We start from the raw sequence: 18,238 nt of genomic DNA on the forward strand, positions 1-18,238 counted from the left end.
AGAGGAAAGTATTGCAGGGCAGTTCATATGGCTAATACTTTCTTGCCCTGCATTGGGTTTTATCAAAGCATTGGTGAGCTGCTTTAATTCTTCATTGATCTGAAGAAACCCAGTGTATGGAAGCAGGTCATTATTTACAGTTAATGCTCATTTATATGTATTGTTATTACCCTGCTGAGTCTTTATTACTCTTGAACTAAAGCTTTCTGTCTGTCTCTCATACCTGAGTATGATCAATAGTAATGGAATGATGGAGTTCCTTGAAATGAGACATAGCTGTGTAATGAGGGTCCTCAGATGCTTTTCTATTGATCACACTGGTGCAGTATGGGTGATTGTATCTTTTAATGTTCCGCTGTGCTTGTGTGTCCATGTGTGCCTGCATTAATGTGAGATTTAACACTGTGCGAGAAGGCCAAGGGCTGTGGGGCTCACCTAAAAATAGAGCTTAATTATATTCCACTATAATCGTGATTAAACTATGTCTTGGATTTAAAAAGGAGAGCTGTTTAATCAACGTTTGATTGTAAATCACTAAAGCTTGTAAAATTGTCAGTGAAATGTAATAGACTTATGCTGAATGCGTTCTGTGTGTGTGTGTGTGTGTGTGTGTGTGTGTGTGTGTGTGTGTGTGTGTGTTAAACTGGATTGCAGCCTTGGGCTGACAATGACACACGGTCTGCTCTCTTGTGGCAACTACGGTGAGAACACACACTGAATTAAACATTGTGCGATTTAACTGATTGATTGTGGTAATAACAGGACCCTCATTAAAGAAAGAAAAGGGAGAGCAGGATAAAAAACATCTCTGTCGTTGCTCAGTGTGTGTGTGTGTTTCTATGTAAACGTGTGAATATGTGTGCATGTGTGTGTGCGAACCCCTCGTGTTGTTTACGGCAGTAGATTACAGTCGGAGGCCTCCAGTACAATAGGGTCTCGTGACAGTGTCGTTCATCAGGGTTATCCCCGTACCACAGCGCGGTGTGATGGAGTGAACGCACACCACCGACCCTAATGCGCTCTGGCAGCACTGCTGAATATTTCTCTGGTGACGGCTCAAATAAATGAGCTGCCCCAATGTTTTTAATTAGACTGCAAATCTGAACAGACTGCCAGAAGCTATCAGTATCAGCACTTCAGTGTGTGGCTCAAAATTCAGAGTTTCTGAGGAAGGAATTCATGAATTGCGCCTGACAGCTTTTTTTATTTTGCACACGATTCACAAATTATTCAAACTGTGCTGGACACAATTTGCATTCACCACTGTGATCTAGGCACCTGAATCGGCTCTTCAAATGCAGAAAGTGACTTGAATAAGACCTAATTTGGTTGTTTTTTGCACTGAAACACAGAAAGCAAAAGCGGTGCAATGTAATATATTACTAGAAGAACTAATACACTATGCTAAATGACTAAATATCACATATGGAACTATTTGAAATCTACTTTGAGTGAATGAATAAATGAATGAACCTCTGGAAGTGTCTGAGGCTGAAGAATGCATTACAGAAGATGTGAATGCATATCTAGGGCTCAGTTGAAAGGGTGTAAATGACGTGATGCAGGGCGAATCAATATGCCATTAACCACATCACAGTGAGGGTGGAGAAACAGATCAATACATTTGGTGTTATCTTTGTTAATGTACAAATATAATAACATGCTTTATTCAGGATGCCTTTTATTTTTACTGTCACTTTACTAGTATAAAATATCCCCTTTATATATTTCTTAATATACTAATATAAAATCACAGTATTACAATTAAAGGCAGCATGAAATGGAAATTCACAGTGTTTTCTAAATGCATCTTACTGATCTAATTGATTCATCCATGCAAACTTTTATGAGCTTGTCATTTTTAATCAAACGGTCATAGCTCGATCTAACGGTTAAATAATTATTTACTCCACTTAAACCAACTTATTTCTTTGAATCGAATGTAAGGTCAAGTTCAGATCTGCCTCCATCCAGACCAACAACCAATAGATAGAAAACCGCCCTACATTTTTTCTTTTTCAAAAATCGGTTTCACTCATATGTCCATCATAATTCATAATACGTAAGAAAATGTGCAGGCAGTTCCATTACATCATGACTTTAAGTGAACATGAAAGTAATTTTCGTTGCCATTTACTGCGTCTCCACTTATAACTTCTAACATTAGACAATTAATTAAGCAATATTTTAGTTATTTCCTCATTTTTTTCCCCTTTTAAACATTTCAACGTATAGGTTTCTGTTCGGTCCTCAAATTTAATCCTGTTACTCTTTTGTAAAATTAACTTAGCTAAAAAAAGCCAGTTTCTTAATGACAATATCATTCAGGAAGTGTAAAAAAAAAAGCTATAGCACATCTATAAAAATTAATACAGCAGATTTGCTCTCATCCTGACCTGTGTGCGTGTCTCTGTCTCTTGTTTGGAACAATTTCGGTCATAATCCAATTATGATATTGATGCACTGTATCACAGTGTAGTTTAAAAGATACAAAAGAATGAAAAGAAACATAACTGATTGACACACTTGTGTCAAGAGAGACACATAAGAAGCAAAAACCTATTTTGGCTCACTCAGTTGTGTCAGTTTTGTTGTTTCTGGCTGCACCGGATGTCACGAAGGGGTTAGAGTTTATAATAAGAAAGCCAGCAGGGTCATAACGATGAGACAAAAGGAACATAAATTCATGAAGCACATTCCTCTGCCCGCGTGTGACACGGCGTCTATGGCAATTTCACCTCTCTGTGTAAAAGGTCCCACATGACCTGCTTCTATCAAAGCAGTGCTGGGACGTGGCATACGCAGACGACAAGAGAGAGCAGGAGGGGTTAAGGACAAAAAGAGAAAGACACACAGCTTCTGCAAGGTTCAGACGGTGTTGTCACGGTCCACCGCTCATACACTGATATTGCTTGTGTCAACAGCATGAATAAAGCAGTTGTAATAAAGATGGTTGAGATTTGCCGTTGTTGGCTGCTCTCGCTCGGCCTCCGTTTCTCCCTGAGGCTTGAAAGCTTGACTGAACATAAAGGCAAGGCTGTCAAAACTCAAGAGAGAGGGAGGGATGGAAAGAGAGAGAAACAAAGGCGAGGATGATGCAGGATGGTGTACAGGACTGTTGTCTTTTAACCGAGTGGGCGGAAGCCATTGCAAAGAAACAGAATGGGGCTGAACAAATTAATAAATAAATAAAGAGATATGCTGCAAGCTGTGTGTAAGTGTCTCTGGGTATATTTATTTCTTCAAGTATGTAGTGAAGGAAAGATAAGTCTACCACTAATATGTGCATTGCATTGCATGTATATAGACAGAGTTTTTCTTTGATTGACAGCCTTAATTTTTACTGTAACATTATCATTGGCTCTGTACTTGTACTCTGCACAATGATAATGAAGTTGAATCTAATCTAAGCATGTCACAGCATCTGTGAATATTTTTCCGTGATGAAACTCAAAGATCTGGTGAATTGTGACATATTTTTTAAAACTGATCATTTGAAATAATTGATAGACAGTCCTGAGGTTTAAATCAGAGACGTTATTAAAAGACTTAATTATTGCTCTCATACTTGCGAATCATGAAACAAAAAGACCCTTTGTCTTTAGGAACTTTAAGTTAATTGTCAAATACAAATTACATTAAAACAACTCACATTTTATCCTGTCAGCTAGACTACAATGATATTATTGTAATTGTATCCAATGCTTATTAACCTTAACTACTCTGTCTGTACCTGAAAGAAACATGCTGTTTGCCGAATCCGAATTGGTAAAACACAGACATTTCTTTGCTAAAGGCAGTGCATACAGTAGATACAGATAGCATCATGCATATAAATCTGCACTGGAGAGCAATAAGTGAGCGATCGTCTCAGTCTGAAGACAGTAAGGGTGACTTATGCAACCTCATGATTCTTTTTGCACAGGAATTCATCTTCCATTATCTCTCAGTCCTTTGTTTTCCTGCCTCTTAGAACTGATTTATTTTGCCATTTTGGGTCAGAGTGGACACTCGCTCGATCATCTGAGCTCTAAAAGTAATCCTCTGTCTTCCCTCCATTGGCCACCATTACATCAAAACGGATGGTCATTTTTGAGGAAGTGACTGGCAAGCTTTCACAAGCACTTTTAAAGTGAAGTTTAAGGGTGGAGGCGTTTTAAAAATTACCCAAATGGTGCAATGCGAGTAAAGAGCATTCTTTTGGAGGAGTGCCCCCCAGCTCCTGACATGAAATATTCATCAGGTCTAGACTGAGAAAGGAGCTCTTCAAGATGATTTTGAGATACAAACATAAGTGAGCCACATTTAAATAAAATGGACAGGACAGATAGGACGGAATTTCAGAACTATTTTGGATATATATCAGGTTTTTGTAAATCAGTTTTTGTAATGTTAAAGTTATAATACTAACTTTAACTTTAAATACATGAGAAAGGATACAGATTTCAGTAAGTTGTACTCATACCTTCAGATGTTCATTCATGTTTATTTCATGCTGTAACTGCTATTAAAGCGGAGGAGACGATCTGCCACTCCACATTAAACAGCGCCGAAACGGCATTTAATATTTGAATATTGTAATAAAATGGACCGAATTTGAAATCTCAGACTTTGTTTCATATCAAAAGTAACAAATCACATTTATTGCACTTTATAGGATGGGAGGTGCGCTACAATGTTGCGTTCGTTATCTGACAGGCTAAACTAATCGAATCTTAGGATTTATGAATCGATATCGTTTCATAAAAATGAGAATCATTTAAAATTGAGAAATCAATATTTTTTACCCAGTTTTATATGTGACCCTGGACCACAAAACCAGTCATAAGGGTAAATTTCTCGAAATTGAGATTTATACATCATCTGAAAGCTGAATTAATAAGCTTTCCATTGATGTATTGTTTGTTATGAGCACAATATTTGTCTGATATACAACTATTTGAAAATATTGAATCTGAGGGTGCAAAAAAAATCTAAATATTGAGAAAATCTCCTTTAAAGTTGTTCAAATGAAGTTCTTAGCAATGCATATTACTAATCAAAAATTAGGTTTTGATATATTTATGGTAGGAAATTTACAAAATATCTTCATGGAACATGATCTTTACTTAATATGATTTTAATAAAGATTTTTGGCGAAAAAAGAAAAATCGATAATTTTGACCCATACAATGTTTTTTTTTTTTTTTTTTTTTTTTTGGCTATTGCTACAAATATACCCCAGAGATACTCCACCCCAAAATTAAAATGTTGTCATTAATCACTTAACCCCATGTTGTTCCAAACCCGTAAAAAATTAGTTCCTCTTCAGAACACAATTTAAGATATTTTGGATGAAAACCGGGAGGCCTGTGACTGTCCCATAGACTGCCAAGTAAATAACAGTGTCAAGGTCCAGAAAAGGTATGAAAGTCGTCATCAGAATACTAATGCTCTTCTATATCATCCGCGCCACAAGGATGGACTGTTTCTACGTGTATTTAGCTTTGATTCGAAAGAAAACAGCGCATCCTTGCAGCGCGAATGACACTGAAGAGCATACGCAGCATACGGTGATATGGAGAGACACAGAGGAGACTGTTGACAAAGGAATTGTTGAATAAAGTCATTATTTTTGTTTTCTTCGCTTACAAAAAGTGTTCCCGTCGCTTCATATAACCCAGTTATAATTGTGTTCTGAAGACGAAAGGATCTTTTACGGGTTTGGAACAACATGGGGGTAAGTGATTAACGACAAAATTTTCATTTTGGGGTGGAGTATCCCTTTAAGACTGGTTTTGTGGACCTGGGTCACGTAGTATTTAAAGCCTGAGCACACACTGACCCTCTGGGATACAAAAAAATGTAAACCTGGAAATGAAATGAAGATTTCAAATTAGAATTTTGAAACTTTTTTTTTTTTTAATTTTATGACACTATATGAATGCAAAATATTTAAAATGCTGCACTGAGCCTGAGAGAGACAAAGGCAGGTCTGGTGTTCCCAGCAGTGAGCTGTGTCAAGTCTGTCTCTGTGTTTAGCTCAAGTACTACTACACTCATTAATTAGCTCCTTAGGGAGGCTGGCTGGCTAACGGGGAATGGTGGAGGAGGAGGAGGTGAAGGCGGGATGTAGGGGGCTTCTGAGGGGTTGAGAGGGAGGACGAGAGACACGGGCCCATTATCTGACTCGTCTGCCTGGCATGTTTCACACAAATACTCCCGTGTATTCTGGATTTCGAAACTTCTCTTCAGACATGTCCTTCAGTCTCTGAAACTACAGGAGCTCTTTGAGGCTCAGGCTGTTTGTGTGAGTGTTTGTGGTCATGTGTTTACCTTGGACAGATCTCTGAAGTTGCTGGGTAGAGTGAGGTCGAGATCTTCGCAGTCGTAGTTGGTGATGACCCAGGGGAACACAGGATACTGGTTCAGATCGTTAAACGTACGGCCTGAAACACAAGAAGCGTCGAGACTCCTCACACCTTTATTACCATTATCATGATCTTACTTCATCATCATCATCATCGTTTTCATTATAAATACAAGGGGTCTCGCATACAGAAAACACAGAAACTACTACAGGGAGCAACAGTTTTTTTCAAATACGTAGCTTCTTTAGTATTAGTTCAAATAACTCTGTGATGAGATTCCAGTCGTAGTGCTTTGGTTCAACGAGGTTTCAGAGTGACCAAACAAAGCAAAAAATAAAAGGTAAGTCACCAACAAAGTAGGACAGAAATCTTGTGGCTTGTTGTGTCACGCAGAAGTGTACATTAGTTCATTCAGCTTCATCAGTGCATTCAGCGTTCAGTTTTTACCAGAGATGGTGTTGAGGAACATGAGGTACTCGAAGTTGGAGATCTCTCGTCTTTGCCAGCGCTGGGTCACGTTGGAGGCCTTGTAGAGCTGTTTCGGACTGGCCAGAGAAATCCGTCTGTCAGAAAAACACAAACCACATTCAGAAATTCAGTAACCTGAAATGTTCAATGGATTTGCAATATGCTATTTAATGTGGCATTACAAACAGAAGCACTTTTTGTTTACAGCATATGTTGTAAATTAAGAAATTTGCATAATCGGAAAAAAAGAGTTTGGTGTAAGCCACATGTAAATTGCAGCAAATTGGATGAAAATACAGTGAGATCTACAGAGAATCTCAAGCCGTTCCAGTAATCTGTTGCTCTTTAGTTTCAGCATCTGTCCAATTTCACAACATCACAATTTTTGAATCCTGCAGTTTCAATATTCACAGGCTTACAAACAAAATAGTGCAGAGTAATTGTGTCAGTCTCACTGGAAATAACAGCCTCTACCTACATTCCTGCAAAACTCAAAAAAGTACCTATACATAAGAATCGCTGCAGTTTCCAGTTGAAATGAACACGAGAGGCAATAAAACCTTTATTCCTTTTCACACAAAGTATGATTTACAGGGCCAGTTTTGATTAAGAACGCCGAATTTCCCTCACAATTCCTTGCACAATATTATGTTATGACTTCAAAACAATTTTAACATGCTGCGAGAATTGAAAACTGATCCTTTTGAATGTTAGTGTCTACGGGTGTAAAAATTAACCGTGAGCCGGTTGAAAATCTATTCAAATATGTAACGATTCAGATACTAAACAAATCGGGATTCAATTAGGATTAAGAGTTTATATGAATGTGTGTGTGAGGGGAACTTACTGTCTTTAGAAGAGTTTAGATGGTATTTTTTCTGTTCATCTTGTCTCTGTATAATGCGTATTAAAGTTCATAAGTGCAGCGCTGCTTTGTTTACAGCGGTAACCAAGGAAACGCTTTAAGCGCCACCTGCTGGCAGAGAGTGAATCTGCGTCTCATTCAGCTCGTCTGCTGTTTCGGTTTCATGCTGATATTTTTTACGTATAGTTTCACAAAACTGAAGTCAAACCATTCTGTTTTTACTTCAAATTTCGAAATTATACAATCTAATTTAGATTTAAAAGTGCTCATGTTGCATGTATGCAGCATCTTTGATTGGATCATGATGAAAATGCAGTGGTTGCATGGAAAGAGCACAGACAAGCCTTATTTCGTTTATATGAAGAGATTTATTTTATTTGTGTTAACGTACTTATATGATTTGGGGCTTGATTTAAATTTTCAATTTAGTTTTGTTATTTACATTTACATTATATTAAAATTTAGTCATTTAGCAGACGCTTTTATCCAAAGCAACTTACAAATGAGGACAACAGAAGCAATCAAAACCAACAAAAGTGCTATATTAGTATATAATTATAGTGTTATATTTAAATTTCACAAAGAAACGAGCAGCATTTTGTCCAAGCAATAATAAAAGGACATGTTAAATTTATAATTTGTCTTAAATCTCATTTTGTAAAAAAAAAAAAAACAAAAAAAAAAAAAAAAAACCTGAATCGAATCGAATCGTGAGTTGAGTGAATCGTTACATCCCTATTAGCGTCACATATCCAGCTTTATATGTGTGGGTTTTCTCACACAGTAGGTTTATTCGGTAATATAATACAACATTTGTGTATATATATATATATATATATATATATATAAAAAGACACAATATGATTAGCCATTTTGTTAATACTTCCATAAGAAGCCAATATTCAAATTCTCTGAAGCAAACACAGACAACAACAAGTCCGATTCAATGACAGCAACTCAGAACATAACCTACATCCAAATCCAGACATGAACACAGACACACAACGGCCTCGTGGGTAATGTGGGAACCTGTTAAATGAACATGCTCAGTGCAAGCAAATACGCGGACACTGAAACAAATGACTCTCCATGCAATTAAAACAAAGCGAAATTAGAGAATTCATCAATGTCACCCAGCGTGATTACAGTCATTAGGCCTCTCTGAAGTTTCCAATGCCCTTTACCCCTCCAAACACAGAGGCAAGGCAGTCACGACGCTAAGGAAATGCCTCACGAATGCTCGCAGAAAGGCATGGTTGCGTCACACACAAACCTCTCTGCCCTGTGTGGAATCAATATTCACTAGATTCTGTTACCCACATTGTTATTTTAGTTACTTAATTTCAAAGAACAGTTGCTTTTAACAAGAACACTGATTTAGAGGGATATTGTGATGGAGTTTCGCTTGTCTAAATCATCTTTTCTTTGCCTGAACTACAGCAGCAGCAGAGGTGTGCGTTTCCCGTGTTTCCAGTCTCGCCCCTGTATTTATTTCTCAGTTGGGGAGATAAATAAATGATGTGAATTGTGTTTGTGTGAACGTAATTAGGCAGCGTTACAGACACCCCTGACACCACACACACACACACACACACACACAGAAACATGTTTTACGGAAGTGAATGCGTAGCCAAAAGAGCTAAGAGCTATGGCAGACTTCAAATCACACACTTCTGCACAAGTGTCATTGAGATGAATGGAAATGCTAACGGATAGCTTTCTGCAGCTATTCTAGATTTCAAAGAGGAGGGAAAAGGAGGGTTTATTTCTGTAAATGGATGGTGCACGTGAGATAGAGAACATGCCTGGTCTGAGGAAGGCCGAAATTAGTGCCGACTCCAACTCTGGGGAGACAGTGCACCACCTTTTTCACTGTGGCTGCGTCTGGGAAGTTGAACATGACTGCCGCTGTAAGGAGAAAAGAACATTTATCATGCACTTACTATTTTAACATTTTTAAAAGTAAAAGTAAATTAAAATATAAATTGACTCAGCATTAGTAAAGCCCCCCCCCACCATGTTTTCTATAGTATAATGATCTCCTCAAAAACTGAACCGTTTTGAGACTTTCCAGAACAGCAGCGGATCAGAGCTTACTTCGGTTGGCCATGAAGACCTCCAGCGCTGTATTCTGTAGCAGATAGCGGCGAGAGAAAACTGCCCTGATCTCTGTGAACTGCCATTTCCCATGCAGACCCTCTGTGTAGGCCAAAATCTGTTCAGGAGAGACACAGAAAAACCACTGATCAAAGAGAAATGCAAAAACTGAGGGGATATGAGTGAGAAAGCAGCAGGGAAGGTTTCAGTTCATTTATCACCCGTAGCTCATGCCCAGGGTCTCAGAGCAGGATTAATGTGTATTATTGATCAGTCCTCATGAAAAAGAGATGCTTTAAGTGCTAAAATGAGCCCCATTCAGACACACACTGAAGAGGTGTAGGAAGGCCACAGTTCACTAAAAGGTAATCAGTACCAAGAGAACTGGAAATCTATACTTGCCCTTCAAGTTGGTGTGAGAGCGAAACACGTGCCACTGATGCACAACCATCACATTTTTTATTGTAAAAAAAGAAAAAGAAAAAAAAATGCTGAAAACAACTTTTTGGAAAATGCAAGAAGTGCACAAAACAAAATGCTAGAAAAAAAACTTTGAAAAAAATGCACCATTTTTTATATCTAGTGGTTGTATACAGAACTGTTTTCATACACTTTTAATAAAAATTATTTTAAAAATATATTTATTTGGATAAGAGATACTGGAATCTCTAAAAGAGATGTGGATCAAATATATGTCAGATAACAGAGGAAAAATGCAATGATAAATGCAAATACAATTGAATAAAAATGTTATTTTACAAATTATAAAATACTTTATTATATTTTATAAATTCATTTACATAAAACAAACAAATAAACCAATAAATAAACAAATGCAACTAACAATATAATGGTGCATAGTTAACAAAACAAATTTGTAAATATGCTTAAGAAAAGGAAGGACAATACACTTCATATTTGCAAGGTTTCCCTGATCCTGCAGAATGATGATATTCTTGAGACAAACAGAGAAAGACAATTTTAGCATCATTTTGCATTTACAGATGCTGTCACAAACACTAGAGTCTTAAGACTCTGCCTCTGGTTCTTTTCCTCTATATGCTCGCTGTTTCCTCACATTTCTAGTTTAGCTTAACTACAGATTGGTTGTTAGGGCACAGAGGAGAAAGAGACCACCGCACCTGATTTAATGACCCGCGGCTCAGTTAATCAGACATTCAGATCTTCTAGTATCAAGGCTAATGCTGATACGCACTCATTAATGAGAGACAGAGAGGACCGAAGAAGAGAGAACGAGAGGGCAGCAGCTGTGTCACTGCTCCTGTCTGCTCTGCAGCCTCACTTCAAAGTCTCCAGAGTTCAATTAAATGTGGATTAAGGCTGTTCCGCCGCTCCGGTAACGGTGCCGTTCGCCACCGCAAACTCCCTGACAAGCGGCATGTGAGACGGCCCTGCTCTCCTATTTATCTTCCTCATCTCCGCTCTGTCAGGATGTTGGTATGGAAACCAAACCATTAATGTGATATGACCTAACCGAGGTATCATGGAGAAGTTTGAGCATGAAGGAGTTTATTATGGCTGAGAGATCACCGATAGGCTCGTAAAGATAAGATCCCATACGTGCCCGAGTTATTCGAGGAACTTCATTGACGGCTCTGTCTGTTGTGTTTGGTTAGCAGCTCCGGGCAGCCTCCCACACACCACTCACTTCCTCATTGGAAAGAAGAAACCAAACCATTAATGTGATATGACCTAACCGAGGTATCATGGAGAAGTTTGAGCATGAAGGAGTTTATTATGGCTGAGAGATCAGGGATAGGCTCGTAAAGATAAGATCCCATACGTGCCCAAGTGTATTCGAGGAACTTCATCTGAAGGCTCTGTCTGTTTGTGTTGTGTGTTAGCAGCTCCCAGCCTCCACACACTTCACTATCAGATCATTATCTGCCATTCTGAAAGTCTTAACTGTTAGGCATGGGTTTTATGGGTGACTGCTAAAACCACTGTTTAGAGGCTAAAGTCAAATCAGCCCAGCCCCAAGTAGGGATGCACCAGTGTTTAAAAAAAATAATAATAATAAAAAAAAAAAAAAAAAAATACATATATATATATATAATTTTTTTTTTTTAAAGCAAGGAGACATTAAATCGATCAAAGGTGAGTGTAAAGAAATTTATAATGTTACAAAAGATTTCTGTTTCAAATAAATGCTGTTCTTTCTATTCATCAAAGAATCCTGGAAAATAAAATGATGTATCACTGTTTCCACAAAAATATGAAGCAGCACAACTGTTTTCAACATTGATAATAATCAGAAATGTTCCTTGAGCCCAAAATCAGCAACAAACCCAGAAATTTGAATCTTAGATGATGACCAATATTATAAAGCTATACAATTTTGTTTAAAAGAAACACAATTTGGATCTAATAGCAAGTAGTGATTTTAAAGGTTAATTTTTTTGCTGTAATATTGTGCTATTATAAGTAAGTTTTAGATAATGGCAGTAGTAATCAAAAAATAGAAAATAACCTAAATGAGTTCAACAATTTAATATATCAAACATTTGTGCATCACTATGAGAATGTACAAAATTTAAAATAAAAATAAAACTCTGAAAGGGGCATCTGGAGATGAAATTCAGACCATAAAAAACATGCTGACTAAAAAGACGAACTTTAACCTGCGATTTATTCCATCTCTACAGCAGAACTACTTCAGTAGTTGACACTTTATCTTCTCAAACCCCGAGGAATACAGGAATGATGCAGTGCATTAACTTGACATGCTGTAGATGGATATGACTGTCTGTTATGTGTCTAATATCTTATTTGATCTTGATGCATCTTGTAACTCGAACCTCACGTGCTTCTAGTCTTGTGATGAATTCTCTAGGTTCGCTTGACTGCTGTCTGAAAATCTGTTATAGTGGATGTTTCTTTAAAAAAAAGTTGCACAGTCTAAGATTTAATTGGACTGCCTTAGATTAATCTTTGATTACAATGTGCTTTCATCATGGCATTGTTTTGACAACCTTATGTAACATCACCACATTTATTTCTATCAAGAGCTTAACTGATTTTTAGAAATAATCTTCTATAGAGACGAAGCACATCCCGAAGGGTTAAAAGATTTGTTTTGTTATTTGTCATAACACTCCAGAAACATATTAACCACTGCAATAATGAGCCAGACCTAGATTCTTTAAGTTTTTGTGTATTTAAATCCAAAAACAACATTGTAAAAGGGAGAGAAAATGCTAAACTTGCTGTTTCTCATAGAATTTGAATAAATAAAGCTTCTTCGATGATGAAATGGTGAAGACGAAAAGCTGCTTTTAAAGACTTTTTCTTTTTTTTTTACAGATATAAACGATGCTTATTCCATTTGGTCAAATCTTGTTCTAAATTAAATTCATGCCAAGTCACCTAAAAACAAAAAGAAGCTTCATTTAAAGGCCACAACGAAGACGCCAAACTGACAACAAAAGGGTGAAGTTGAAATAGTAATGCATACGTATGTGTGTGTCATTTCAAAACGCTCAACCTGTTAGGATGGAGAGGCAGCAAGTCATTTCTGAGAGCTGTCATTTGTCTCTGTCAGCCAGCGAAACGAGTCTGAGATGAAGAGGGACACATCTCTCTCTCTCTGTCACACACACACACACACACACACACACACACACACACACACACACACACACACACTGTCCTCTGCCAAAGGACCCTGTGTGTGCAAACGACATCCTCCACGCAACACACACACACACACACCAGGGACTACCGCTCCAGAGCATGTGCTCCGTCTCTGACAGAACTGAATGAAATCTAATTGAAAATACCCCCCCACCCCAAGCCAAAAAGACATGAAGGGGGGTTAGCGGGAGAGAAAAAAAAAGCAAGAGATAGCAAGTGTGAGACAGAGAGCGAGTGAACTATCCAGCGCTCTCTCAGAAAGATAAATGAGTCTCTGAATAGCAGTCTCTGTTGGGCAAAGTGTGCACTTGTGTTAGAGCGGTGATAAGAGCGTTCGCAGCCAGGAAAAGGAAACGGCTCTCCTGCCACTGGAAGAATTCCATCCTCGCTTATAATAAACGAGTATTATAACGCTCAATTTGAAGCTTGGCATCCGATGGCGTAGGGTGTACATGTGAGAGACTGAGAGTGCGAGCGAGAGATGCTGGGTTTAATGCATCTATGCATCTGCGGAGCAAAATGAGCTGATTGAAGTTCAATTTGTATGCTGTTATTAAGTGTTTCCGCCTGGCTGAGTGTGTTAAAGATTGTGGATGGGACGTTTATTATTACCTTTTGGTCAAATGAAGTGGCCTGGGCGATAAGGTGATGAAATTAATGAGGAGGAGGAAGTGGGTGATCCATCAACATCAACATTCAGAGCCAAGCGCACCCGAGACACAATATTGGAAAACTTGATAGAATTCATGGGAATAAAAGGGAGGAGATATTAAAGAGGGAGAGAGTTTCTAACGCATCTGGTCTTGTGAATAACAAGCTAGCATGTGTGTGCACATATCATCAAGCCTACATTAGTCATGGAACACAATCATATTCAGAAAATCACTTCAATGTAATTCTATGAGAGACCAAGTGCAACTGTAATACTCCAAATTTTCGGTCACAGATGCTGTCTAATGATGCCTTCGAAAATAAACTATTTTATCTCTAAGTTGTTGTTTAAAACATGAATAAAAGATGATGAAATTGTCACTAGTAGTTTTTTTGAGGTTGTGGGCAATTGTAACACTTGTTATAGAAGTTGCATGGACAAACTGAAAGATTGAATGTTTATATATAATGTTGATTATTTTAGTCTAGTCTATATGTAGTTGAAGACTGTTCTTGACTCATAAGAACAGTAAGTCTTCTTCTGCTCACCGACGCTGCATTTATTTGACCAAAAATACAATAAAAACAGTAATAATGTGAAATATTATTATAATTTAAAAAAATTATATTTTAATACATTTTAAATGTTTATTTATTCCTGTGATGGCAAAACTGAATTTTCTGCAGTATTTGCACAAATCACAGGATCCTTCAGAAATTATTCTAATATGCTGATTTGGTGCATTTATTATTAATGCCAACATGAAAACAGATGTGCTGCTTATTATTTTTGCAAAGATAAGAGGTTAAGGTTGCTTTGAACATTTATTTGAAACAGAAATTGTTTGCAACATTAGAAATGACTTTATTTTTTATTAAGAAAATAATTAACTTTATCTTAAGGAACTTCAAGGTACTTTTTGCTTGTAGCTAATTACAACTTTTATCGTTACAAAATATTTCTTTTTTTATTCCAAAGGCCTGAGTTTCACAGCGGATATAAGCTTCCACCACTACTCTGGAGCCAGTAAGACCAGATTTTTTCCCGTCTGATCAAGAAAAGTGTCAAAGAGCAAACAAATAAACTCACTGTTGTTTTCAGGCTTGTATTTGACTAAATGTATTTGACACAAATGTGCCCCTAAGATTAGAGCTGAGAATCATGGGACTGTACAAGCACATGATCTCTCATTCAAAGCATGAAGCAAATCCAGCTGCTCACAAGAGTTCACCAGAAACAATAATAATATATCAGAAGATTAGCTTCTGTTGTTATCTTCAACACATTGTAAAATCAAAGTGCAATCTCAAATATTAAGAGAGTATAAATTCCATGTTATCCTTTGACATTCAGCAAATCCCCAAGTCAACTCAGAGAAGGAAAGTAATAGCAAACTGACAGTATTAACCGATTAAAATGTCCTTGATGTGAAACAATAGTAAATCAGCTCAAGGGAGAACCAAAACAAACTATAACATCTGCAGTCAGCTGCTACAGACCGAGAGGAAATCACAGAGCATTTAACAAATATGTGCATATTTATATGCCTAAATATTCAGGCTGAACATAGTCCAACAGGGATTAGAACTTCCTTTGTTCCTCAACACTCTGTCTGCCAACAGGTTAGCCTTTTAACTTGCTGAGAGAGAGAGAGAGAGAGAGAGAGAGAGAGAGAGAGAGAGAGAGAAAGGGGAAATCTTGTGTGGATTTAGAAAAATGTCAAGAGCTATGGGGTTAATTGGAGGAGAAGTGAATCCTTTAGTGCACTTTTCTCATTAAACATTTGGCCTTTATGTAGAGGCTTGTGGGGGGTGATGGGAAGGACACACTAAACACACTGTAGGGACTACAGTAAGGTGAAAGTTAACACCCATCTAATGGTTTAAATTGACAAATGAGGGTGTTTTTGGCTCATAAAATTTTAGAGTCTTAATGGCTGAAGTGCTGAATCGCTTCAAATGGTTGCATTGGGTTCAACAGCTTCAATTATGCCAATGTGTCAATTTCATATTAGTATGTTGAGAGGCATTTGAGAGGTAGATATGGCATATTTTGACGAATTGATGGAGAAATATGATCAAGAGGATAAGGAATGAATCCCTCCTCCTCCTCCTCCGACTGACATCAAGTGAAACTTTCTCCATCCTAAGAGATTTAAAGCACTTTAACCCCAGGGCAAAAGAGGGCAGGCTGGCTCACTGAAGAAAGACGGGATAAAGGTGACATAAGTGAGAAGAAGAGAAGCGTGAAATTTGGCAGACGTTCACAAATCAGCTGGTTTGCTCCAAGCGCTGGTACTGAAGAGCAAAGCAACAGAACGGCTGTGTTGAAGAGCTGCTGATGACGTGCGCTGCTAAAAGACTCCAATTAGTTGTAGAGGGATGTTAGGGAACACGTTGGGAATATTTGTGAGAATCCATAAGAGGCTACCGCAAACGCTGCATTGGTGAGTTGGAAAGTGTTTTGAACTAACATCCTGAACGCCTCTGAGAAGCATGAAGAAAATCATGTCGACAGCCTTCCCTGAGGTTCAGGCCTTCTCCGAAATCCAAAGCATTCATATGGAGGAGAAACAGCCAGGCCAGGTTTAGATCCCGTAGCATCGCCCACCACTTTCACTGCAGTCCGTTCCTCACTGTGTCTAAGGCAGGATGGCAGAAAAGTGAAGTCCCTCTAATCCTTCTATTGTCCAGAGCCTAATTGGATTTGGAGGAGGAAGGTGGGGTAGAGGGTAAAATATGTGAACCCCCTTTTAGGGTGCCTAAAGGGGGGACTTTAGTTTTTCCATGTCCTGAAAAGGAGGAATCCTCCGGGGATTTAAGGGATTGAAAGGTGACAGAAGCTGGATTATGTTTTTTATGACTGTGTCTTTAAGCAGGTAAACAGGGAAGCCCATTACAGGGAAAAATGCAGGCAGGGGTTAATGTTGGAAGAGATGATACCTAAGTATCTGTAAATAAGTTGCTGTGAGACTTCTTCAAAGAAGACTCCTTATGCTCCTGAAGAAACACTTACTGAACTTTCATACATTGCAACCATGTTATGAAGCTAAGCACAGAGGCTACACATCAGCAACTTGGTTTCAGTGCTGGTTCCTGGGTTCACAGACAATTTTGAAAACAGTTCTGGGTCTGATTGCATCAAATTTTGTTTAATAGCAAGTTAACACATTTGTCATTTCGACATTACAGTCAGACATTTAATTTATCTCCACGTGAGTTCTAAACTGTGGCTTTATTTGGAAAATATTACTAAAACTCATTTTTTTTTCTGTTCAAAGAAGATCTTGACAATTGAGTATATATAGAGTGAAAATTCAGCACTTTTAAAATCTGTGATTAGGGTTGCAACGGGGTGGAAAGTTTCCAAAAATCCCAGGAATATTCCAAAAAATCCTGAAAAGTTTACAAAATTTCTGGAATGTTTCTGAAATTTACTGGAAATTTTCCACCTTTTTGCATCCCTAACTCTGATACGTCATGCAATTAATTGCGATTAAATATTTTACTTTATTGACAGGGTGATTAAGGCACAAGAAAACTCAAGAAATCAACTAAAACAAACATATCGGGGAAAATGGAACATAAACAATGTGGCATGCCATGTATTATTTCAGGAATGATTTCACAGTCACATAAGCTACCATGCTGACATTTAACATTGCCATTAAAAGTGGAAACTGAGCACCATTTTGCTCAAAAACGAGGTTCAAGTGGAGTCAACTTGACTGTTCCATGTCAACCCATTCACTGCTTTGTGGAAAAATAGAAAGTTCAATTTCCACACGACTCAGAGAAGCCAAGAAGCCTACGACAAGACGATTTGCCCTTTGTCTTTACAGTGCCATGCTACTGGTGTGGAGCGCAGTAATTCAGACTCATTTAAACTGCTGGTAAAGTGGATCAGATGATGCTTGATCGAACTGTCACCTAAAAGAATCTGTCATGGACGGCTGGCCTTATTGGGTCCCCATGGAGAGGCTATTTCAACCAGACTGGATGCGTCATTAACCAAGAATGAGGAGGCGGCAAGAGTGGAACTCAAGAGTTCTGGATCTTCAGAAAAACAACAAAGGAGAACCAAATGCATGGTACTTAGTAATCAACCTTATGTCCTGTAAACCTAGACAGGTATACCATAGTTAGGGAAAGT

General features: G+C 38.0%; 1 protein-coding gene across 3 annotated transcripts in view; it reads right to left on the reverse strand.

Moving 5' to 3' along the window:
- Nucleotides 1-18,238, reverse strand: part of LOC109062054 (lipopolysaccharide-responsive and beige-like anchor protein) — a 208,042-nt gene that overhangs the window by 45,678 nt on the left and 144,126 nt on the right. For all 3 annotated transcript variants that reach the window (XM_042717055.1, XM_042717109.1, XM_042717169.1), the window contains 4 exons: nucleotides 9,781-9,898; nucleotides 9,489-9,591; nucleotides 6,798-6,913; nucleotides 6,316-6,428 (listed from right to left, as the gene is read on the reverse strand). In XM_042717055.1, the coding sequence (XP_042572989.1) occupies nucleotides 6,316-6,428; nucleotides 6,798-6,913; nucleotides 9,489-9,591; nucleotides 9,781-9,898 (450 nt within the window). The remainder of the gene's footprint in view (nucleotides 1-6,315; nucleotides 6,429-6,797; nucleotides 6,914-9,488; nucleotides 9,592-9,780; nucleotides 9,899-18,238) is intronic.

Source organism: Cyprinus carpio, chromosome A1 (assembly GCF_018340385.1).
Source record: "Cyprinus carpio isolate SPL01 chromosome A1, ASM1834038v1, whole genome shotgun sequence".
Lineage (NCBI taxonomy): Eukaryota > Metazoa > Chordata > Actinopteri > Cypriniformes > Cyprinidae > Cyprinus > Cyprinus carpio.